This window comes from Crotalus tigris, unplaced genomic scaffold (assembly GCF_016545835.1).
Source record: "Crotalus tigris isolate CLP2741 ecotype Arizona unplaced genomic scaffold, ASM1654583v1 scf7180000018103.2265978, whole genome shotgun sequence".
Classification (NCBI taxonomy): Eukaryota; Metazoa; Chordata; class Lepidosauria; order Squamata; family Viperidae; genus Crotalus; species Crotalus tigris.
The window spans coordinates 36,349-62,577 of NW_024096824.1; the positions used below are offsets into that span (position 1 = coordinate 36,349).

General features: G+C 40.2%; 1 protein-coding gene across 4 annotated transcripts in view; it reads left to right on the forward strand.

Annotated features, from left to right (window-relative positions):
• Positions 1 to 306: 306 nt before the first annotated feature.
• Positions 307 to 26,229, forward strand: part of RAI14 (retinoic acid induced 14) — a 111,288-nt gene continuing 85,365 nt past the window's right edge. The window contains exons 1-2 of one of the 4 annotated variants that reach the window (XM_039347857.1): positions 307 to 1,007; positions 18,126 to 18,196. In XM_039347857.1, coding sequence (XP_039203791.1) covers positions 18,161 to 18,196 — 36 coding nt within the window. In that variant the 5' untranslated portion in view covers positions 307 to 1,007; positions 18,126 to 18,160. The remainder of the gene's footprint in view (positions 1,008 to 18,125; positions 18,197 to 26,229) is intronic. The other 3 variants (XM_039347856.1, XM_039347859.1, XM_039347858.1) reach the window with 3 other exon arrangements.

Consider the following 26,229-nt stretch of genomic DNA (forward strand, 5'->3'; position numbering starts at 1 on the left):
ATGGATCATTGAACAAATCGACTGAGTTCTCACTCAAAGCATAAATGCTCAAGTTCACATGATCCTAGTTCAGACACATTATCCAAGGACCCAATTCTCTGGAGAAGACTCCAGTGCTGGGAAAGGTGGAAGGAGAGAGATGACCAGTGGCCTGGTGGATGGCCCTGTTGCAGTGATGACAAGTGCACTGTTGGGGGTCATGATAGGGATAGATCGTCGAAAACGATGACACACGATCAATCAATAATCAGAACAGCTTCAGATGAAGAGAAGAGAAATTCTTTATTGGCGAAGTGTGATTGGACAGACAAGGATTTAAGGCGACCTCGGTGCATGATGACCTGCTTCGCTACCCTTTCAGGAGGCACCAACCCAGGCGGCTCCTGGGCGTTTTATCGGTTGAAGTCCAAAGCAGAGGAACGTGGTTTTGAGGGGTTCTCCCCACCAGCAGAAACCAATTCCCAACACCTGAGGTGCCGCCATCGCCGCCGGAGGCGCTCAAGCCCAATCCCGACGGCCGCCAAGCCATGAAGTTCATAAGAAACAGAAGAAGCTGGGCTGAGATTGAGACAGTGCGAACCACGTGACCGACCTCCAGTCAGTTAGGCGAGCGCCCCAGACCCGGCGCCACGCGGTTCCCCCGAGGCGGAGCAGCGGTGGCGGCGCCTTTCGCTGGGTCACGTGGTTCCGCTGTGACGTCATTTCCCCGCCCACTCCGGGGCATTTAGAACGCCGAGGAGTAGTTTTCGAGGCTCGGCATATGGGCGCGCGCGTGGCTCGGAGCGAACAGGCGAGCAGCTCGCAAGCAAGCGAGCAGGCAAAAGAGCGAGGAGTAGTAGCCGCCCTGTGGCAGAAGCAAGCGCCGAGGGGAGGAGAAGCAACGCAAACCCTACATTTTGCAAGCGACAAATCCGCCTCTTGTGCCCGAAAACGCCGCTCGACAGCTCGCGGCGCTGCAGCCGGAACCGGCATCGACTAGCAACAGGGTGCAGCAAATCTTTTATGGGGTGAGTAGCGTTTGTGGGAACTTTTGGACGAGCTTGCTCTCCCTCGCGGGGGATTTTCGCAAGTCTTCGTCATCCTCGCCCGCTTTCTTTGCATTTTCTCCCTTCGTTTGTAGTTGGGAATCTATTTGGAAGGGGTGGGGGAACCTTGACTCCCCGAGAAGGAGCGAGCGAGGCTATGAATGGCTGCTTTGTCTCGCCCGTCTTCGAGAAAGACTGAAACCGGCTGGAACGGAGGGCAGAAAGGAGAAGATGATGTCCGAGCCGGTGCAATTGGCCTGGCATTTGTGTGACCAGGAATATGAGATAGGGAGATGCTCTTTGCCCTAGCTTGCACTACAGGTTCCATTCTCCCTAGACCCTGGAAAGCAACGGTGGCAATTGCGGTCCGGCACATAAACGATAGGCGTACGGTGGCGGGGGAAAGAAGACCCGAATGGCCGGGTAGAGAACCCCTCATGTCTGATAGGTACTGCAATGGGAGCGCTCAAAGAGGGAGCTTCTTCCCTTTGCCGGGGAGGGGGCGAGGTCGGTGTAGGCGAAAGGGCCCCCCCAGCGAGCACCTCGGCTTGAAAGGCGCGCGCTCTCGCCCTTTTGTTCTGTCGGAGTCGAGACAACCTTCGGAATCCGCTGGGCGCTTAGCGGGAGCGGGGAAAGTTGCTCGGCGGGAAGGGAGGTCGCAAGTTTTCCTCGGGCTGCTTCCACCTCCCTGCTCCCCCACCCACCAAGGGGAGCCTCGCCTGCTGAGAAAGCCTCCCGAGTGACTCCGGGCAACCTTTTAGGTTTAACCTCCCGCCCGGCCTCCCCGGGGAACGCGAGCCGGGGCTTGGAAAGTTGACAGCTCCGCCGCTTCCACTTGAGTCAGATAATTCCTGAGAAAGCTTTGAGAACTCCAGGGAAATTCAGTCAATCAGAATAGAGCTGGAAGGGACCTTGGAGGTCTTCTAGTCCAACCCTCTGCTCAAACAGGAGACCCTATACCAGGGGTAGGCAACCTTGGCTCTTTTATGACTCGTGGACTTCAACTCCCAGAATTCCTGAGCCAGCTATGCTGAGGGGAAAGGGAGAGGTTTCCAAGCTGAGCCATGCTGGCTTGGGAATTCTGGGAGTTGAAGTCCACGACTCATAAAAGAGCCAAGGTTGCCTACCCCTGCCCTATACCATTACAGACAAGTCTTTTAAAAATCTAGTGATGAAGTACCCACAAGCTCTGAAGGCAAGTTGTTCCACTGATTGATTGTTTTCACTGTCAGGAAGTTTCTGCTTAATTGCAGGTTGCTTCTCTCCTTCATTAGTTTCCATCCATTGTTTCTTGTCTTGCCTTCAGGTGCTTAGAAAATAAGTTGACCCCCTCTTGTTTGTGGCAGCCCTTTTTTTCTCTAGACTAGCCATACCCAGTCCCTGCAACCATTCTTCTTAACACTTTAGTCTCCAGGCCTTTAATCATCCTAGTTTCTCTTCTCTGCACTTTTTTCCAAAGTCTCAACATCTTTGTAATGTGACCAAAACGAGATTCCCCCCCCCCAAGATTCAGCATCTCAGGGTGGGCCAAGGCAGCCTCAGATCTTTGATTTAATGTGTGGGGTAACCATTCCAGTGAAGGGGTGCACTCAGCCTAAGCAGATGGTTTATGTATCCTAGGTCTGAATTCCTGCCATTTTAATGACTTGTATGCAAACTATTTTTTTCAGGGTGTTTCTTTTGCCACTGTTGCTGGTTCTTAATTGATTCTGCTTATTGAAACTAGGAAAATATATGCAAGGATGAAAAATATATCTGTAAGTCCTTCAAAGTTTCCTGCTAGTAAGGCAGAAGAATCCCCCATCTTTCCTTCGACTGCTTGAGCATTAGAAATCTTAAAATAAGAAATGCAGGCATTTCTGCAAATTGTTGGTAGTTTTGTCTGATATTCTTTAATAAATCAGGAGTGATTGCATGAGAGATTTGTGCTGATTCAGGCTTTCAAACGGGTCCTCACTACATTAAGACTTCGGTGATTTTGAGGAGCAGCGGTAATTTTGTTCAGTGGCCCTTCTCTAATCTTGGGCAGTTCTGATTTCTTACCCTACAGAGAAGTAATCTTGGCTTGTGAGCAGGAGAGTCATAACCTATTTAACCATGTTTTGTATGATATGCACATCTTTTCAGAATACTTTTCACATTCCCTTGCTATGTCCAAATGTTTACAAGGAACTATAAAGTGGTTCCTTATACAGGTAGTCCTTGACTTACAGTTGTAATTGAGCCTGACAATTATGGTTGCAAAGTGGGTTACCATGTGACCAGACCTGTTTTTAAGACCTTGTTGTTCACTGAACCAATTGTTCACTATGTGCAGTTTTTGCCAAAAACTGGAAGTAAATACCAGCTTTTGGCTAAACATTGTTGTAAATTGTGATCATACGGCAGTGGTGGCGAATCTATTGCACATGTGCTAGAGGCGGCACGTGGAGCCCTCTCTGGGCACGTGCCATGCCCTCAGCACACCGTGGTCTCTAAAAGTTCGCCATCTCTGGCCTAAGGCCAGCCAGCCTGGAGCCGCTATTGGGGACCTCACCATCCCACCCGCCAGAGTCCCCCTGGATCTCCCCCAACCCTGCCCGGCTCCCACAGGTGTCCCTCCCCATAAGCAACATCAAGGTGGCCATGCCCACCCAATCTGCCATGACTACTGCAGCCACACCCATCCAGTAGCCATGCCCACCCAGTTTGCCAAGCCCACTGTAACTGCGCCCGCCGAGTGGGCCACACCCACCTGGCACCCGGTGATACATAAGTGGGTTTTGGGTTGCAGATTAGGCACTCGGTCTCTAAAAGGTTTGCCATCACTGTCATAGGGTATTGCAAATGGGCATAAATGCAGGCTGAGCACTCAAAATGCAGTCACGTGACTGGGAGAGCAATGTTGCAACTTTGAAAGCAGGTCTTAAGTCCCTTGGGGGGAGCATCAGAATGTTGAATGGTTGCTAAGCAACCAGTCATAAGTTAAGATATAAGTGTTGATTTGTGGAATAAACCACAACAGCTGGATTCATAAAATCTGGAACCCACACTAGAAATGATGTGTAAATCCAACCATTTTCTTTGATTCCAAGTCTATTGAGGTTGGAGAAATTATCTCCAGTCTTTCGCTTTGCTGTTAAATGCCAAAGGAGATGCTGGTATGTTTCTGTAAAGCAAATTTTTGAAGACTGCTGTGTTAATTGAGGACACAGTTGCATCACTTCCAACCATCCTTTCATTTTGCTTTCATGATTGGCAAATATAGTAGCTCAAAGTAACAGTGAGGCTAAAAGGGAGCTTGTTTGGAAGAGCGTTGTTCAAAAGACAGAGCTTCTGATGATAACTGTTGAAGTTGGAACACACCCATCCATAGTGGACCAGCGGACAATTGGTGATTATATTCTCACTTTTTTTTAAAAAAAGTAGGCTTTATCCATTTTGAGGAGAAGTGGTGCGTTTCTCCCTAACTTGCATTTCCTTTCTGATTATTTATTGAATTATTCCTCAAGTGACTGGAGTATCTAAATGTTAATGTGTGTTGAACCTTCTAATAAACTAAGTTTTTCTGATTAAAAAAATCTACATCTATTAATGCAAAAAGGTGGTTGGAAATATGATTCATTGTGCATTGAAAGCAGCTTTTCTGTTATTGCTGCTACTCTGCAATTGGCAAAGCATTTTAATTGCTTTGGAAACTACAGGTAGTTCTTGACTTAACACTGTTATGAAGCCCAGGTTCTCCATCATAAGTCAAGATGGTCATAAGTCAAGGCATCCACATGACTGATCCAGTTTTTGCAGCAGTTGTGAAGTGAATACCGTTGTTACTGAGTCAGTGCATTCCTATGGGCATTTCAATTCAAAAACAATGTAATTTGCATCATGTGACTGCAGAATGCTACAACTGACCCAAATGCAGCCATGTGACTCTGGGGGGAGGGGTTTGGCACTCTGGAACTAGGAAATAAGTACCTTTAGGGGAGAGGTGGTGTGACTTTGAACATCGCTAAGTGATCAGTCATTAAACGAGGACCATCTGTTTTGTCTGTGAAATGGCATACAAAGTTTGTAAATGAATAGGTTCAGGAATATTGTCTTTTTAAGAGGCTAAAATTGTAGGAGTTAGTTTGAATGAGTCACCTTTTGCTATCATTTGACTCAGTCATTAACATTGAAAACTGGTTTAAAACAAATGCAAATTGAAAAGAAATTACAGAACTGTAATGTGTGTGCATGAACCTGTTAAACCTAACCATTTTAAGTTGGTGCAGCTTTATCTTATTTGGTTACATTTCATTTACTCATTAGATAAACAACCTGCTTTTCCTCCCAGAGGTTCAGGATAGTTGCCTCTTCTAATATTATTCCCCACAACAACAGTTTTTGAGATAGGTTTTACAAGAGATTGCATCTAAATCAATGTATGGTTTTTTTGGTTTTGACTTTGCACGGTGTGTCAATTATGATTTTATCAGAAGACCACAATTTTGAAAAGTGTGACTTAGTTACATTGTCACATGTGAACTGAAAGTGGACTTGGACCTGTGTTTCCTAGTTCCAGTTTAATACCTGATCTTCCATAAAATTAATTTTCATATTTTTCTGAATTACACAAAGCAAAGCCCTTATAATGTTTTTGAGCAGATGTCAATGGGGCTTCTTTACTTACAAAAGAATTGTGTTCATTTTGACAGTGCTGATGTCAAAGAAATCCCTTGGACGATTCTTTTATTTCCAGACTCTGAATATTTCTTTTTCTCTGATTGAAAGAAAGTAACCTACAACTTCTATAGAAAAGAAACCCGCTTAGCTGGAATCATTTCCCTTTCCCAGGCCATTAGTTCCCAATTGTTCTGTTCAAAGAATTGTAGAAGTTGGGTTTTTATCGGTCTTTACTATATTTTCATTTATTTACAGTTATTTACTTATCAGCCTTAGCTGATGTGAAAACGTTAAGCAAGAGAAGCCTCATTAGTACTTGGATGACAAGCTGGAAGTATAGATTAGGCTAGGACGGGGTAGGCAACCTTGGCTCTTTTATGACTCGTGGACTTCAACTCCCAGAATTCCTGAGCCAGCATGGCTGGCTCAGGAATTCTGGAAGTTGAAGTCCACGAGTCATAAAAGAGCCAAGGTTGCCTACTCCTGGGCTAGGACATTAAAGAAAGTAAATTCTGGAAGAGGATAGCAACAAATTGCATTTTTACGATCAAAAATACAGTATGCTACATCCATGTATTCAGTAGAAGCTTTACCTCTAGGGCTTGCAGGCTTTTTAATCCAATTAATATAGAGTAATTAATGTTTGTTCATTAGCCTGGACTGTGTTTATATTGTGTATTGAGAAGAACATCAGAAGCCCAAATTCTTTTATTAATAATAAGGATTATAGCTGTCTTACAGATATTGCTTGTCTATAATTTATATTACAGTATTGTCATCTTCGGGCAACAGCTGTTTTTCTGTAGCCAGTCCACACATTCAGTCATCACCAAGTGCAAAAGTTGCACTTTCAACATGTGATAAAGTTTCCAGAATGGAGAATCTGTAACCGTTTAGGGCAGTTTAAGTTGCTCACTATTATACAGTTACAGTAAGATAGATGCTCAATCTTATGCCCTCTGGAAACAGTCACAGTTGCTTCCTATGTATTTTTGCATTCCAGATAGTTGGATGCTCATCTCTCATGCTGGGAATTAAAGTCCAGTATATTTCTAGGTTACAGAATTCTGGCTTACAGTTCTCTTCCCCACCCTCCCTTAAGTCGGAGACCATCTGATGTAATTAAAAATGAACACTGCCCAACTTATATGATCCACATGAAGAGTAGGCGTGGAAGAGAATTTGGTGCTGCAAATTTTGACACTCTTGAAAATTTAGGTTGGCAAGAGACCATGTTAGCGTAAGAACAAGCCTAGGGCAAATTGATGGAACCACCCACTGGCAGCAGATCTTAACTGATTTAAGACTCATTACAAGAATTATCCTTTAATATCAACTCAAAGTGAAACCAGCATTGGAGGTAGGGAAAATATTTTGGCTTATTCTATATTCGGATCTTTTATACAGGTAGTCATGTATCTGTACACGTGGAGTGAAATTGCTTGTTCAGAATGTTATTTCTTAGATTGATATCATATCTACTGTACCTTGAACCTACCAGGGGCTGTGGTTCTGTTAAGTGGCTTTGCCCAATTCACTTTATTTTTGCAACAATCTTGTGATGAACGTTAGACTGAGAGATGGGAATTTGAACATGGGTCTGCCATGATGCCTCTGTCAATAATGGAAAGAAAGCACATGACTTTTACATGACATTGAATGGGTTAGCTATAATGGGAATTTAAAATACATTCTGTAACTGTCTAAACAATGGTCTTGAGATATGAACCTGTTTAGATGTGGCCAGGAAAGCATTTCCTGCTAGTTTCAAAATATAGTTCCAGTAATGTAGCAGAGAAAAATATAGTAAACTGGGGCATTTTATTACAAGATCATCAAATTTCAGCTCCTCCTCTTCTGGAATATTCCAGCAGATCATAAGACCTCTGCAATTAATCTGCTTTTTCTTCCCACTGAGTTCTTTACCTTTTGTGTTTTGTCTTCCAGATAATCCCTACTCTTGGGTTTATAGACTTGTTATTGGCCTTGTAAGGCTCTGGGAATTCTTCCTCTTTCTGTGGCGGAGGAGGAGGATAAAAATGTTTAATAATAATCTTCCTCAATTTAGTGCTGCCCCTGGCTACCCTTATTATAATGTGCAGGAAAAAAAATTTCTGGATCACATCAGGGGAGGATGTTATATTGACCACCAGGAGGCAGGCATCATGTGACCAACTTCATCCTCTGGGATTCATCAGATGTCAGTAGCCAGATGTTATTCTATGGATTCAAACCCTCTACTGGGAATTGAACTCACAGATGGTTGCATTTTAGATGACAAAAAACAGCACATTAGCTTTCAAAGCTGTTTAGGTCCTGATGGTCAGTAGTTGCAGGAGGGAGTATGTAGAAAGTCTTGAAATGGTATACAGATAGTCCTCAACTTACAACCACAGTTGGGACCAGAATTTCCATTGCTAAGCAAGGTGGTTAAGTGAGTTGTATCCAATTGTACAACCTTTTTTTTTTTTACCATGTTTGTTAAGATAATCATTAGTGTTAAGTGAATCATGCAGTCATCAAGTGACTCCAGCTTCCCCCATTGACTTTGTTGGAAGCCGGCTGGAAAGGTTGAAAATGGCGATCATGTGACCCTGGGAGACTGCTACCATTGTAAATGCATGCCATTTTCCAGGCGCCCAAATTTTGACCACAGGAAGTGGTCACTTTTTTCATTGCTGTTGTAACTTCAAACACTTGCTAAACAAAACATCGTAAATCAAAGACTACTGGTATACTGAAATGAAGGAAATACAATGTTGTGTCACGTATCCCAGATGCATCATGTTAAGTCTGAACTCCTGTTTTGCAGGCCCCGGAATAATGTTGTGGAACTTATGTGTAAATCACTGAGAAATAAAAAAAAAGTGGTTTTATGACTTTTTGTGCTTTTCTCAAATAGACAGAGGAACAATTGCATCAGAGCTTCATTGGATATTTGCTCTTGTTCCTGGTTATGTGGTTATGTTTAAGATTCATACATCTTTCCCAGTTCTCCGTTTCCAGTGTTCACAAGGCTGTTTCATATTCTTTAATTTCTTTATGTGCTTCTTATGCCTCGTGCATTTCTGTGAAGGAACGATGTGCAACAACTTTATGATGTGTGTTTAATAGACTTCTGAGTCAGTGCAGATAGGTATCCAGAATAAGTCACAATGATATCACATAATCGCTCAAATGATGGGAATTATGTCATTTGCATGAGTTATAACGTGTCAGTTGTCTGACAATGTTATGATGTGCAGTGCTGATAGATTTTTCTGTGGGAGGAATTTTCTTTCTGAAAGCACAATAACTGTATGATCATCCAGGGATTAACTAATACTGTTTGGAGATGCATCTTAATCTGACCTTTCCTAACTTGGCATTTTCCAAATATTTTATACTATCGCCTCTGATAAGCTCTTAAGTGGCATGATCAATGGCTGTGGTGCTACAGGATTATTATTTTTATTGCTAATTCGTGGATGCCACCTTTCAAAAACAAGATTTTCTAGAGGCAGTTTGCAAATGAGCTTAAATTATAATTTTAGGAGCTGATATCCATTGTCTTTGGAAGGTGCCAGGTTCAGAAATACTGATTTTATCTACTTTAAGGAACCTATTTTCAGATTGGTTGTTTTACTTCATTTTAAAAGAAGGTTTATTTGAATTTGGGTAGATGATAAGAATAGCTTGCTTTTCCCTTTAATTGAAAAAGTCTTGTATTTTCATTATTCTGTAATGTAATGATACTGGTGCTAGGATTTTAAGGGCTCAAGTCTATAGCAATACCATTGATGAGTAGTTCTAATGTAATCAGTTTTTTAATGCTTGATTGTTCTCAAATGCTAAGGATTACTCTATTTCATTTTATTTGGCAAGTGCACATTTGCCCTGCTTCAGCACAACTCATAGTCTGATCCCATCTCCACAAATACTGCCAGAACTGAATTCTTTAAAAGCCGCTCCTTATACACACAGAAAAATCTACCTTCTTATTGTTTTAAAAAGGCTTTTTCTATAGCAAGAGGATCATGGGAATTGTGAAGCACACTAATGTTCTTGTCTCTGCAATGGGAAGGTATGGAATTGTGCAGGTCAATCTTCGTTATACAGGTAGTCCTCGACTTATGACCACAATTTGAGCCAACATTTCTGTTGCTAAACAAGACAGTTAAGTGAGTTTTGCCCACATGACTATAGGGATGTTACAATGGTCAGAAGTGTGAAGAACAGTCATAAATCACTTTTTTCCATGCTATTGTAATTTTGAGTGATCACTGAATGAATGATTGTAAGTCAAGGACTACCTGTATAATGCCACTAGCTTGGAAATCTGGTGTTCTTCCAATTGATTAAGAAATCCCTCTTATGATGGGCACATCACATGCATTGCAAAAACACAAGTTTGGGTGTACACTCAGGGTGTGTCCTCCATTTGTAGAGGTAGTTCTTGACTTATGACTTACCTGAAAAAAGAGACTTACCAGCTGGATCTGAAATTCCAACAGTTGCACCATCCCAACCCCAGCAGTCACTAACTGCACTTCAGATGCTTAGCAACACAGCCACACTTAAGGCCATTTACAGCATCCCATTGTCACATAATTGCATTTTACAATGGTTTTGTTGAAAACTGGTGCTTCCAGTTTTCAGTAAAACCATGCCATAATCAACAATGGGTTCACTTAACCCCGCTGTTTGCATTTACAGCCCCCATGTTCATTTAATGACCACCACAAAAATGTAAAAGTGTGTGTGATCACCCATTTTGCAATTATGACTTACAATCAGCAGGTTGTATTATAATTGTAACTTGAGGATTACCTGTACACAGACAAGTACTGCAAGCCCTCCCTGGTCAATTTATCTGTTGTTGGATCTTAATTTTACCATTCCTGCAAATCATCTAAATTTCCATTTTATTTGTCAGAACACTAACAGTTAACGAGTAATTTATATGGGGAAGATGAAGGAGATGTTGCGTAAATCTGGTTCCTATGTCCTGGGGCTATTAAGCTACTAAGAAGCTCCTGCCTTTATTATTTATTTCTGGAACAGCTTGCAACAACTGCCTGTTGCTCCCAAGCCCCCTTTTTTGCATACTCTACAATTGCATCACCTAAAATAGCAACATCAACTGTTTTTAAATTTATTTCCAGCGTTTTGGAAATGTTTTGACTTCAGCATAGCTTGTTGAAGTTTAAAACACTTACAGCACGGTTGGATTTTCATTTCAAAGTAAAGCAACTTTGTCAAACCTGAAATGTGCAGAACTCAACATTTTGCCTTCTCCTTGTTGGAAGAACCCCGTGTCTTTCTTCAAAATCTTAAGAACTGTTTGGTTACCCTTTTTAGCATAGCTCATGATCGGCACCCTGTTTCATGGGAGCTGTGACTTAATAAAATCTCCAACTGGGGAAAGATCTCTAGCCAGATTGATTGATTTCCCTTTCTATTGGCCAAACATGCTGATCTACGCAAATGTCTAACTTTGCAGTAAATCCATTAAGGAGCATTTGTTTTTTCCCTCTGCTAAGAAGGCAGAGGAAGCCAAGCATGTTTTGGCTGTTGTTTGAAAATCTGTTGTTTTAGTTGCGGAGCGTGTTTTTCTGCCTACCTCCCTGAATCAGCTAATGTTCTTGATAGGAAAGCTGTCTGCAAACAGGTCAAAAAAGATCTCTAGAGAGTCCTGTCAGTCCAAGTAAAATATTGGACTACATAAGTAAATAATTAGAAGTGCTTTAGGGCACTTCTTGGCATCCAGCATGATAACAAAGAGGAGCTTCATGGGAGGTATAGAGCAGTGTTTCTCAACCTTGACAATTTTAAGGCATGTGGATTTCAACTCCCAGAATTCCACAGCCAGCATTGCTGGCTGTGGAATTCTGGGAGTTGAAGTCCACATGCCTTAAAATTGTCAAGGTTGAGAAACACTGGTATAGACGGATCTGTCCATCTCCTCTACCTTTTTCACTCTCCTACATGAAAGTCACTAGATAAATGTTTTTCAATCTTGCAACTTTAAGATGCAAGGACTTCAACTCCCAAAATGCCTTCACAGCCAAGGTTGAGACATGCAGCACTGGACATATGTTTACTTCTTGATGTCAGCGAAAAAGGATTTGCAGAATAGTGCAGGTATTCCACTACTTTCATTATCATTTCTTCTTCCATAAAATAGTCCTTGCTTAGTTAGCAACTATTCAAAGTTACAACACACTCCTGGGATACTTATGATCTGGTTGCAAAGTTCTGACTGCTTTCTTCAGCACACAATTGCATTTTGGGCACTTGACATCTGTCCTGCATTTGCAGCCATTCATAGCATCTTGCTTTCATATGACTGCATTTTATGACATTTTTGCTGAAAACTGGCATTCATAGATAGTTTTCAGCAAAAAAAGTGTGGCATTCACTTAATGACCAAAAAGATAATAAAATTGGGTCAGTCATGGGTGACCCACCTTAATGACCATCACGGTTTACAGGTTCCATACAGGTCAAGGACTATGTGAATTCAGGTACCACTCAAAAAGTACAGATTTCTGCAGTTATGTACATGCCAATATAAACCAACTTTGAGAAAACAGTATGTATTTGGTCTGTAAAACAGCTGAATCTGCTTGCAAATATTCATTTCTTGATATATTAAAAATCCAAAAAGTTCCAGGACCTGTTTGCAATTGTTCTTTCCTCTCTTAGAGGTCACTTAGTGCCCACACACAAAAAAGCTTACAAGGTTTTTAGTTTCACTGAATTATCCTTGTTGGTTTTTCAACTCATGAATAAATGTTTTTCTTGCCAAGTAGCACTTGACTGGTTTGGTGTGTTTAACAATGCAGGATTTTATTTTATGTTTTTGAGAGAAGAACAGGACTAACCTCTAGCTAAAGGCATTTGCAATGATTGTGCAATGAACAAATCCGTTCTTTCGACACACAGCTTGTGTCATGTTACTTCTATTTGTAATTTTTGCAGCTTGCCTATACAATTCAGCTCTGCAAAATTGCATTGTGATCCCAGATTTTATTCCTGTTGATGAATAGACAGCACAAGTCTACTGTTCTATACTCCTTGGTTTTGGAGCTAAAGTGGTATTTTCTTCCATATTTTTTAAGTAAAGTGTGGCTGTGAAATACAGTTAATTCGTGAGCCCAAAATTTCTGTTGCTAAGCAAGACAGTTATTGAGTTTTGCCCCATTTTACAACCTTGTCATAGTTGCTAAATGAATCACTGCCGTTGTTAAGTTAGTAACATGGTTGTTAAGTGAATCTGGCTTCCCCATTGTCTTTGCTTGTCAGAAGATCACAAAAGATGATCATATGACTCAGGGACACTGCAATTGTCATAAATACATGCCAGTTGCCAAGTGTCTAAATTCTGATCGTATGAATGCTGCAGCAGTCATAAGTGTGAAAAACGGTCATAAGTTACTTTTCAGTGCTGCTGTAACTTCAAATGGTCACTAAATGGAATAGCAGTAGCACTTAGACCAGTGGTTCTCAACCTGTGGGTCGGGACCCCATTTGGGGTCGAATGACCATTTCAGGGGGGTCGCCAAACAACGCAGTCCGCCATTTTTTTCCTTTTTCCTTAGCTGTGCTACTCCCTTTTATTCTATTGGCTTTTGAAAGCCAATAGAATAGAGTCTCTTGAATAGAGTCTAATTCTATTGGCTTTCAAAAGCCAATAGGAATTGTCCAGGCTGTCTCTGCCCTGCTGAGCCCGCCAAAAGTCCCATTCTGCAAACGGTGCTGCACCAGTTGAGTAGTCCTCGACTTACGACCGGTTGAGTAGTCCTCAACTTACGACCGGTTGGGGGTCGCGGCATTAAAAAGGTTGAGAACCACTGACTTAGACTTATATACCACTTCACAGTGCTTTACAGCCCTCACTAAGTGGTTTACAGAGTCAGCATATTGCCCCCAACAATCTGGGTCCTCATTTTACGACCTTGGAAAGATAGAAGTCTGAGTCAACTTCTGGCAGTCGGCAGAAGTAGTCTGCAGTACTGCATTCTAACCACTCCGCCACCATGGCTCTATGGTTGTAAGTCCAGGACTACCTGTATGATTAATACAAATAGAGCCTATATTATCTCCCAAACCACTGGATATATTTCTCCCTTCTGCAGGGGTGGACAATGTTTTGCTTTTTTCTGAAGCTTAAGGGAGGGACCCCTTGCCACACTAGATGGCATCTGCCGGATTGCGTGTAAATTATAAATTTTCTAAAACTTGGCTGAAATTTCACAACATTTCAATGTTCATGCCAATTGTTCAGGGCAAATTGTTGCTAATAGATCAATTTTAAAATGATTTTTAAAGTATTTTTTTGTCTTTTGAGAGGGATAGGCAGGAACAAAGCTTTTTTGGAGGGTTTTACACATTTTACAGCTTCCATATTTTTTTTAAAAAAAAAATAGAAAGTGGCTCTGATTTCGCAGGGGAGAGTAAGGGGGGGGGAGATTTTTGGCAAGTCACAGGTTGCCTACTTCTGGTATCACTTCATTTGGTAGAGATGCCTCTGCAAACATTCATCCTATGCATACTCAAAATTGCCATATTTGACATGCATATTCAGAGGGATGGAAGATTAGCTTTGTGGACTATAAGAACCTATCTCAAACTCAGAAAGCCTATTAATAAAAGAAGTTGGAGAATTATACAATACTTAATTCTCTTGTATTATTATCTGTTACTGTGCAGTTGTAAAGATTTAAAGATCTTGCCTTCATCCAAAGAGAGATTTCAGGGTAGTATATTTAAAAATGAGACATTCAGTTCAAAAAGGCCACATAAAGTCTAGTCTCAATACATTAAAATCAGCTAAGAAAGCCCAAATATAAAATGCCTAGATGAATTAAACTGTCTATGTAAGCAGAAGTTAATATTTCTCAAGGTACAAATATGTGTTATTTCTGACTTCCGGTTCTGGTACGCAGCGATGCCTGTCATGTCTGGGGACTTGTTTTCAGCCCGGCCGGGTTTTCTTCATTGGTAGACTCCTTAGTGGGTCAAAAGTCGCCCTGGAGGGGCGACTACCGTGGAGGAGGCTTGCTGGTGACTGCGGGAGAAGATTCTCCCGTGGCTCCAGCTATTTCCTTAGGGCCGATGGAACAACGATCGTCCTGCAAGATGGCCGATTACTCTGCTGCACCAGCCGAAGTCACAATAACAACTAAGCATATTATATCCACTGCGGAGGATCCAGATGAAACCTTCTTTGCCCCTCTTTTTGCCCTAATTGGTTTTTTCTATTGCCTGTGAAAGCTTGTTTGGAATTACTTCCCTGTCTGGAAAAGCAGCTTCTGTATGTGTGGGAAGAAAGATGCTGAGAACAAAAATTTTAAAGACTACATTTTATTTTCATTCAGTTTGGGATACAGAAAAAAATGCTTTTTCGAATTGTATTATTATTTTATTTTGGAAGACTATTCCTTTTTCTACGTTTTCCTTTAAAAGATAGAAAAAAGGAAAAAAATGGTGTCTGGAAAATTTTTTTTATTTACTGAGGACATCTAGTGGTGAAAACTTAATATTGCAACTGTGATCATTCTTTGGAGAGAAGGACTTGACCTTCAAACTATTCCTGGAAAAGATAAGCTGATGCAGCTGTGCGAACTGAGGGGGTGGACACTGCTTAACTACAGTTTTTACTAAAAAGAATAAAAATTATTTTCTTTAATTACTTTCAAAATGGAGAAATTTCACTCTCATTTAAATTGGAAGTTTATACTGGAAAAGATTTATGAGGCTACTGAAGAAATATGTGCCATAAGGAAAAGGATTACTAAAGAACGAAGAGCCAACTCTACCCCAAACTCTCAAATTGACTTTTAGATCACATCTGATTATTCTACAAACCAAAACATACCAGAAGAGGAACTAAGAGAGATTAAAGAGGAATTTGCTACAATGGAAGAGATTTCCACAGATCTAAGAGCCAGAAACTCTCCTTCAAATTTTAAAATTGACTCTCAGACTACATTTGACTATTTTACAAACCAAAATATATTAAAAGATGACTTCAGTGAGAATACAGAGGAACTTATTTTACCTTATAAGCATCTTATCTATATTCCTGAGATTTGAACCTTTAAAGCAATGAGGCTTCAAGTATAAGAGAAATAGAGGTCCAATGCAGAAGACAGGAGGTCTCTTACTGTCTCACATGGTACTACAAGTAACAAAGAGAGACCTATCAGCTGAAAGAGAAGCTTTGTTGTAGAAACCTGCTTGGCATAAAAAGAAACCTAGAATAAGACTGAAAAGAGAAACTTAAAACTATATATACTGGATTTAAGGCATTTTAGAACTATGGATTGATTTAAGGACTAAGCTTTTGAGTTAGAAGTAAGAAAAATGGGTGACTATTAGAATATATTCATTAAATAGAGTAAGAATATATTTTTTGGAATAATAGGTTTATTTGTATGAAAATTATCATGTAATGGAATGAAGAAAACTGAAGAGTTGTTTTAGATCGGGATTGAACTAATAATTAATTGATGTTATTTTAATGATGATGTGTTTTTTTTGATAATATGGAGGTTATTAGTTTTGATAATTAATTGGATGAAATCAGTACCTTGTCTAACGGACTTAAAGGATTTAAGGTTGATATTACTTTGTCAGTTTAAAGAAATTGATTGATGGATTAGATATGTATAGGATAGATCAATATTTTATTTTAACTGGGAGATATTAGTGGAAGACAAAAAAATAAGATTTATGATAAATTTAAGGAATTAGGATATATTTGGAAGGAATACCTGAACTGGAAATATGGTTATTTAAAGTTAAATTTGATTATGGTATTGCAATTGTATAAAGCTCTAAAACACGTTTAGGATTAATAGAAATTTAAGTCAGAAATAGATTATTTTAAATATATTAAGCTATTTGAGGGAAATAGAGAGGGAATACTTGATGTACTGATTGAGTTATTTATATATGTTTTGTTTTTGGATTTTTGATTACCCCAGTACCATGGTATGTCTCGAGCACTTTGTCTTAAGAATCAAAAAACCAATACAATTTGTTTAAAAAAAATGTGTTATTTCCTATCTCTAAAATGAAAAATGATTGGGAAAAGGGACTTCTGATTGAGAGCTATGCATTTCAAGCAGTGAACCTTACAACAACAATTATTGTTCAATGGGCACCTAGAGCCTAGGTTTCCATTTTGGGAAACTTAATTTCAGAATACCAAATATTTTCTGATCTGCTGTAAAATACCGTAAATGCCGGCGTATAAGGTGACTTCCGCGAGCGCTGAAATCGGCGCCAAAGACGGGGGTCGTCTTACATGCCAGAAATACTGGTAGTTTCTGGCGTATAAGACGACGTTCTAGGAATGCGGCCCGGCTATAAAGACGGGGGTCGTCTTATACGCCGGGTCGCCTTGTACGCCGGCATTTACGGTACTCTTTTCATGTTTCTCAAGTCGTAAGTCTCCTCTGTTTCAGCCTAGAGCTTTTGAATGCATACTAACTCCATTCAGTACAGGTGACATATTCATAGATGGAGCTGCCTAGATAGACAGGCAGTATGTTCTTCAGTTACTCATTGTACAGTTACTTATGACTTTACCTTCTTATCTTCCTTATTTTACTAGAACAGCTTTCCCAACTTGGTAATCTCAGAAGCTGTTAGAATGCAGTGTATGTGCCTTGCTGGGGAATTCTGGGAGCTGGTGGTACTAGTATGTGTGGAAGGCATTAGATTGGGCAGAAGTGGGCTGGAGTTTTTATTTAAATGAGAAAGGGTTATTATCAAGTGGTGCCCAGGAAATGCTATTGTGAGAGAAAAGCCTTGGCCACGCTGAGTTGTAGCTGCAAATGACATACACTTAGCTGACAAGGAAACAGCCAAGTTGGGTGTTGTACAGTACATTCTGCTTCAATTGAACAAGATAAGAAAAGGCAGGCCTTGGTGTGGGATGAATCACTGTAGGCAACTAACCCTTTATAGCATGGCCTATAAAACCAATGAATACTTTACCAGGCATATTATTAAATGCACAATGGGGAATATAGAAAACCATTCTTTTAGAGATTTCATTATTTTATACAGAAGATATATTCATTACTGCTTTGGAGAACAATGCCATGGGGTTGTAATCACAAAAGAAGATTGTGCATTTTTTCTTGCTGGATTAAAAAAAATGGCTAGAGCAAAAGGTGGGAGATTATGTCATACTTATTCAGCTTTGCTATAAATACTTTGAAAATGCACATGTAAAAGTAGATCCTTTTCTCCATTGTTGCACAGAAAAGTCACTGCATATAATTTTTTTTTGCTATTTAATATAGCAGGTGAAATCGAACAACAGATTTGGATATCATTTTTGCCTAAACTAATGTCATACTCCATTTAAGAAAATGAAGCTAATGCTTATTAAACTTCAACCAAATGTAGCTGGAAATATACGTATTCTTTACATCTCTGTTTTCTCCCCTTACATAGGTGCTGAAAACGTGTAAGGTTTGAATGGAAAAAACATGAAGAGTTTGAAAGCCAAGTTCAGGAAGAGTGATGTAAGTATTCAGTGGCTCAGTTTGGCTAACTCTCATCTGTTTTCACTTCCATTCCACATTCTTTTGCTTCCAAGATGATAAAACCGAAGGTTAATAAACTATAAGAGCAGGAGTGGCAAAGCTTGTAAAAGGAGACCGAAAGGAGCAATAGGATGACAAATTGCTTCTGTTCTAGACAAATATTATGAATTAATTGCTAAGATGAAATCATGGGCCACCTAGCCAACTTTAGTTGATCTCAAAAAGCTTAGCTGCATCAGACCTGGATAATTCTTGAACAGGAGACTTAGCTGATACGGAAGCAACCAAAGAAACACAGGACTGAGCAGGATTAGAAAGTCAAGAAAATGTACTTGAAGAAAGCAGCAGTTTCTATATTGTTGCCAAAAAAATCTATATCTACCAAGAATTAAACTTGATATGAAGGAGACATTTATTGGAGAGTGCATAAATTGCATTCATCTTGAGGTGTGAAATAGATGTATATATGTTGGCTTGAATAGCTCAGTAAACAAGGACTTCCCTTCAAACTAATCCACTTCATCAGTTAATCTGAAAAAAGCTACTATTGCTCAGCTGAACTTTGCTACCCATCACACCAGGATATAATCTTAACTATTGAGGACTGCATGTTTCAGGAAGGATTATATAGTCCTTCCCTAAGTATAGTCTATAACAATGGTGGTGAACCTATGGCACGGGTGCCAAAGGTGGCACTCGGAGCCCTCTCTGGGCACACGTGCTGTTGCCTCAGCCTTGCCTCCCCCCGCAATCCCCTCCTCACCAGCAGCCTCCCTGGAGGAGAGTCGCCCCCCCCGAGCGTGGCCCACGTGGAGCAGTGCAGCCAAGGACATGGCAGCCAGACAGCGTAGACAAGGCTCTGCCCTCATGCCCCATCGCACACAGTTGATGCAGAGCGCGGGCAGAGGGCGTGGCCACCATGGCGCTGCTGGGAGATCTGCAGCGGACCCTGGAGGCACTGAGTGGCCCTGCGGGCAGGGGGGTGGGGGCGGGATGGGGTGGAGTGGGGGCAGGGCCAGTTTTTGGGCACTCGATCTCTAAAAGGTTCGCCATCACTAGTCTATAATGTACAGATTGTATAATACACATGCACTAGATTCAGTGTGATACCAGGGAGAAAGTCTTCCATTTGAATCCCTGAAAAATTGCTGCATTTCAGCAGCCCACATCTTGTTTACTATAATTCATGGTGTACAGATCATGATGGACAACTCTCAGTCCAAACCAAGTACAACACACAATAGCTTAGCTTAGTTTCTGAATTCATTTGCATCAGGATCATTCCTGTTAGCCTTCTCTGGCTTATCTTAAATGAAGAGCAGCAGTTACATATTTAAAAATTATGCAGGAAAAAACTACATTGGTTGAAGATCATGTTCCTGTTGATCAGGGTTTTTCTTGTGTTTGTCCTTTTAAGAACAACTGGTAGGAATCAGCCATTCTTGTTGCAGAAGATAATGTCCATGATCAGCTCTCTTTCATATCTGGGAAACTCAGTTTTGACAGTTCCTGGTGTTTCATCTTCTACATGTCATAAGACTGTGGTGGAAGGCCTGGGCATATTCATTCCTCTGCACTGTACCTCATCACTGTGTTAATGCCTTTCTCCTAGCAGTCTGCCTCAGCTTGTCAGGAAGCAGCCACCCGCTTAGGTCAAGCATTGACAGGTTGTGTTGAAGTTTTGCTGGATCATCAGACTCCTTTAGATGGCTATAACTGCAGTTTATTGGGTGGTCCTTTGTAAAAGGAAACTGATGAGCCATATGTGCTGCTGGGGCTATGACAAAAGTTGCCTTCCAAATTGTTGCTACGCATCTCAGGCATTCTGTAACTTTTAGCTTTTTTTTATTTTGAGTATGAGCAACACTTTTCTAGATTCTCTGGATGACAGTTTTTATAGCTAAAGAGAAAAGAGAATGTCTTGGGTCTGCAGGAAGACTGTTCAGTGATAATATAGGCTGTTTTTTCCCTTGTGTCACAGATTGATGCTTTCTTGCAGATCTTTGGCATCCATCCCTGCCAAACATTGTCTAGTTCTAAGAATCAGCCAAAGTTCTTCAAAGTCAGGGTTTCCATTACCACCCCCTTTTTTTCTTGTTGGCTTATTTAAAAAGCAGCAATCTGGCGATTCCAGCTTGGGTGCAATGCTAAACAACCAATGAATAGAAATCCCTATTATTTGTTATTCCTGCTAAGTAGTGTACATAATGAAATCATGGACCCCAGCACACTTGCTTCTTCAAAGTATTTCAGGCTGGTTGGGATGCCATTCTGGCACCATTTTTTTTGTAAATAATTTTGGGGATGCTATTTTCTTGGTTGAAGGAAAAGTCAAAACCCATTAATTCCTTTAAACTAACTTGATTGTTTGCTTTCTTTGAAATGTCTGGAGAAAAAGCTTTTAACAACAAAAAGGGCATTTTCTGCTCTGTTCCCATGCCTGGTATTTGTAAAATTTTGTGGTTTCTAAGTTGAAAGGGAAAGAAATAGGGAATTATATCAGTCTGGATAATGTAGTCTGTTTTTTTAAAAAATAAAGCATTTTAATATCCTATAAAAGACACTCACACAGTTATCTGTTGCTATTTTTCCAGCTTCTTTCTAATTCCTCTTCTTAGTTGATCTTTTCCTGAATCCTTGGCATATAACCTGCTCATTTTCATATCTGCTTGTAATCTGCCTAAACTGAAACATCTGCATATAGTTTCCAAGTTGTTGTTTTTTTAGATTGTAAAGTCCTTGAAAAAGAATTCTTTCTCCTTATCTCTGGTCCTAAAGAAAGTAGATAACATGCATTATGGAAATGAATAACTTTAGCATATGTCAGGGTAGTAATTTGGCACCCAGACACCAGGGTGCCCCCAAAATCTCCAAATCTCAATGGATTCTTATTCTACCTCTGGTTTCTTTAAACTAAATGAAACTAAACTAAAATGAAAAGTTTGTATCGAATAGAAACATGTTGCATGCTGGCTATCTGTAGCATCTTTATTTGCCCAAATGCCTCAGGACTGCGTAGAGTTTTCACTGGGATAGAAGAAACCAACTAGGACTATTTTCCTTCTGGTGAATAATGCAGGGTCAATCTGGTAAGTGACCTTCTCTCTTGGGACTAGTTATGCTGTAATGGGATGTGGGAATGACCTTGGGAAATGTTTCAGAAAGGACCCTCTTGCCGGAGGGTTTTGTTACCCTGCTGCTGTGACTGCCACAAAGTCATCTCTGCTCATTCAGAGGTGTGTTAGTCCTCAATTTTCCTCAACCAGAAATCCTCACTAACTCTAACTTTATTGTAAGGTTCCACTGACACATTCTTGCAAAACTAAAAGTATTTCTTTTCTCCTTTCCTTTTGGTTTCCAGAAAACTACGGAGAGTCCCTCCTGAAATGTTTCCCTCCTTCTGTGGGTGGAGATATTTTTTATATGCTTGTTGTCCAGCCTCTGGGCTCTTCTTTCTGTCTTCCAAAATCATTTCCTCATACTGTTATACATCTTATAATGGCTCCCATTTTGTGAGTAGGCCCATCTCCATGACAACCATTTGTGACTATGCTCTCAATAGGCTAACATAATTCCAAATCTACTATACTTCATGAATATGCCTACCCTATGTATAAACATCTTGGGGGGGGGGATTAATGTGATCTATCATTTTCATCTAAAAGGAATCTTTGCAAATGAAGCTTAATGAAAATCTTATACACATCGGTAAAGGCAAAGTTGTGGCTTATCAACAAGCTTTTTGAGAAGGAACCTGTTACATTTACCCTTCAAGTGAAATACAAGGTTTAAAGGTTGTAAATAAAATAAAGTCAGTGTTACAGATTTTTACATACGTAATTGCAGTGGTATTATTAGAATCTAGTTGAGTTCTGATTATTTACTTGGATTTGCATGAAGCACCAGGATTAATTTCATTGAAAATCATTTCGACTGAAATTGAGAGGGGTGGGAAAGGCTGAGTTCATATATTGCTTTTAAATCATAATAAAATTGGCTTGTTTGGGTTTGGTATATTGTTCAAGACAGCCCATTCAGTAACCATACTTAGGCAAATGATTAGTGCTACATGAGAACCCAATCAGATAGAAATTAGGAACACCAGATCAGGTGAATAGTCCTATTTTAATCCTCTTCAGTGTGGTGCTCTCAAGATGTGTTAGGACTATAATTTCCCAAATTTCAGGCTAACATAGAAGAAGCTTGGAATTGTGGCCTTAATTCATCTCAAGATCAATAGATTGTAGAAGAATGCCTTATCTAGCATTTTATTCCTTCTATGTCCAACCAGATGCTTCAGGTAACCCAAAGCCATACTATATCTATCCTCAATGTGTCACAATACCTCTTGCTCTAGAGCACGGGTGTCAAACTTGCCACGTCACGTGACATGTCATGAGGTATTACGACTCTTTTTCCATTGCCGGCAATGGGATGGGTGTGGCTTCAGTTTGATGAAACTGGCCCGCGGGCCGGCAGTTTGACACCCCTACTCTAGAGTTAATGATATAGGTCAGGGGTGTTAAACTGCCGGGCCAAGGGCCAGTTTCATCAAATTGCAGCCGCGCCCATCCCGTTGCCGGCAATGCAAAAAGAGTCGCGATATGTCGCGTCATGTGATGTGGTGAGTTTGACACCCGTGATATAGGTACTAATAAGAAATAGGATAGAGAAGGTAAAATTTATACTGATGAACATTAAGGCTGATTTTTCCTTGCAGTCATTTGTTCACTCTTTAGTGGTAGTATCTAAAGAGCAAGATTGTGCTTTTGCATCATCTTTTTGCACATTGTTTCAAGGAATAGCCAGAGAAAGCTGCATAACTTTGAGGTTAACCACAGAGCTATGCAAGCAGACTCTGAAGCTAGTCCAAACTCTGGTTTTTAAATACTTGAGACACTTTTGAACTTAGTAGAAACTAAGATATTATCATTGGCTTTTAAATTCTGTGATATATTGTAGACTTGGAATAATGCCAACAGCAAATATTTGAGCTTCTTTCAGCTACCTTTGAATGGAGGTAAGTGCTATTGCTTTAAGCAGTAGTAAAACATTTATATATTTCATTTACCATCTACTGTTTTGTCATAAGCTTTTTATTTCAAACTCTGTTAAGTTCATTCTGGGTGATGAATTTATAGAAGCTTGGTTGCTTTGTCTTTGGGAGAATCCCAAGGGTTCAAATATTGTTTTAATAGATTCTCAGTTGTGAAATTTTCTTGTGTTTTAGTCATATTTCTATATAAAGATTGTTTTTCTTCTGTTGGAGAGTGTCATCTGTCTCTGCTAGACAAAATCACTCTTCTGAAGGGAGGTAGTCAGACATATAAGTCTGGAGAGTGATAAAAGTAATTAGGTCTTTTCTGGAGTTTTATATGTTTTCTAGCTCAGTGAGAGGTTGAGTCATCCACGTGTGTGGTCTTTCTTATCCATTAACTTGAGAATAAAAACAGAGTTTTGCATTTGGAATTGAGTTACCATAATTTGTTGCTCTACAGCAGTGATAGTCACACTGTGATTTGAGACCACCATCTGGTATGCTGCAATCTCTCTACCTGCATCAGCTAAACAATCTGCTCGTTTCTCCCTTCTACCCAAATGTATGATCTGGCTGGACAAAATCATACAACAGCTCAACCTCCCTCTTTCTCACATCCATTAACTAGGCAGAAGAAAGCCTGCAATTGTTGGTAATGGTTCAGGAAAATAGATCAGTGGCTGAAAACTTGTACATTGACACATACATTTGATAATATGGGTAGCAATCTGGATGTGTTACTAAAATTCTGAAACATTTATGAACAAATCTCAGATGCTGTTACTAACTTTGAGGTCACAAACTTTGCTAAGTAGTAATGGTATCCGGAATGACCTTGGGATGCTAGGCTGAAGACTGGGCCAAAGAGGCTGCTTAGAAAATGGTCAGATACGAGACAGCATAGTTTGCAGCTGGATAGTATGTGAGGTAAGGGGCTCAAAAAGACCCTCTAATTTCTTGGACCTATCTAGTCTACCTGGTAAGGCTGACATCAGGTTCCCTACAAAGCGTCTCTGGGCCTAGTCTTCTAAGATTATTCTGACATACCATTGTACAAGTAGAAGTATATAATTTTACACAGGCAATACCAAAGGAAAACTGTAATTAGGAAGTACAACTATGAATATTAAAAAATGAAATGGAAATTGGGCGAGAGCAAGGATTGTTGGGTTAATTGCATCGCCCTGTATTTTCTGAATATTTATTTAGTGGTTCATGGTTGGAGAAAGTCTGTGAACTACTATCTAGTATGCCACTCCAATTGTACACTTCAAGATCAAGTTAGAAATGTACAATGCTGCTTTAACAGGATACTGATAGTATGTTAAATATTATGGGTGAACTTAGCCAATTATATGGCAGCTACGTACCTAATATATGAGCAATGTGCTTATTTGCCATTGTAGGTAGTCCTTGACATACAACCGTTCATTTAACTAGTTCATAGTGAATAGTCATAGTTATGACAACCTTGAAAAAAATGACAATCTTTACATTTATGACTGTCGCACCACCCTCTTGGTCATGTGATCTTAATTCAGATGCTTGGCAACTGGCTAGTATTTGCAACTGGTTGCACCATCTGCAGTCACATGATTACAGTTTGTGACATTTTTTGCTGTTTTCCAACAAAATATGTGCATTGGGAAAGAGGGATTCATTTAACCACATGATTTGCTTAACAACCACCATAATTGTTCTAAAATCAGGCTCAACATGTAGTGACTTACAATGGAAATTCCAATTCCAGTTGTGGTTGTAAAAGGAGGGCTAGCAGTAGATACTTAAACGTTGAATCCAGTGGTACTGTTTTTTATTTACACATCATTCTCATATCCCTTTGAAGTAAGTACTTCATTTGGAGGGCCAAATGTAATCACAGAGCCTGTTTTGTTGTGCAGTAAATTTCAGAAAAGTAGCAGACAAAAAAGAGCCATGCTCAGGCCAAGAACATGGAAATCTGTTTCTAGTATGTAATTTTCAATGAGCAGTCTTAACTGAAGAGTAGGAGGAAAAAAGAAAAATGTTCTTTGTTTAAGAGGAGAAACAAATCTCCCCTCCCACCTCCGCTTGATTTGAGAGCAAGAGTCTGAAAGACAGCTGGCTCTGATCTTATCGACACCTCTTATAAAAGACTTCCTTTTAATCCAGTCAGAATAAATTTCTTGGTTGTTATTTACTGAAGATTGGGCTTGATTTATTAAAACAGCCCCTGGCCTTAAAAGATTCCAATATTATGGAGGCAAAATAGTTCCAATCTGGTATATAAAGGAAGAGAAATACAAAGTTCTGGTGGTGGACAGAAAATAAGAAAATGCAAAGAAAACAAATCATTAGTCTAGTTCAGGAGTGTCAGACTGGTGGCCCCACACCACCCTGGCTCTGCAAAGGCAAAAAACGTGCTATGTCACAATATGTCATGTGACGCAATCGAGTTTGACACTTGTGGTCTAGTGCAGAGGTCCAAACTTTTGGGCACCAGGGACCAGTTCTGTGGAGAAAGGTTTTTCCATGTACCAGAGAGTACCTGGTTTTGTGTGCTGCCTGCATCCCACAGATGGGCTTTGCTTGTTTGTGCAGACTGGTTGCTGGCATGCCGCAGCCCAGTACTGGTCCACGGACTGGGGGTTGGGGACCCCGAGTCTAGTGAATCAAATTGGGTTGTAGCAAGCTTCCATTGAAACATGTAATGTAGACTTTTCAGCAGTCACCCTAAGCATAGGTCACATTTTAAAGTACACACAGATTCCCCCAAATTGGGATTGTTGTAGTTGTTTTTGAGAATTTTTTGAATGTTATCATTTCTGTATCATATTATCATAGAACATGCTATAATTAATGCTCTATGAGTGGTGGATACATGGAGTATGAGAATTTCAGTTGGAATCATGTAATAGTTCAGGGGTAACACACCAATCCCTCCTGTCAAAACTATTAGGAAACTCAAGCTGGGAAGTGACTTCTCTTAATGGCT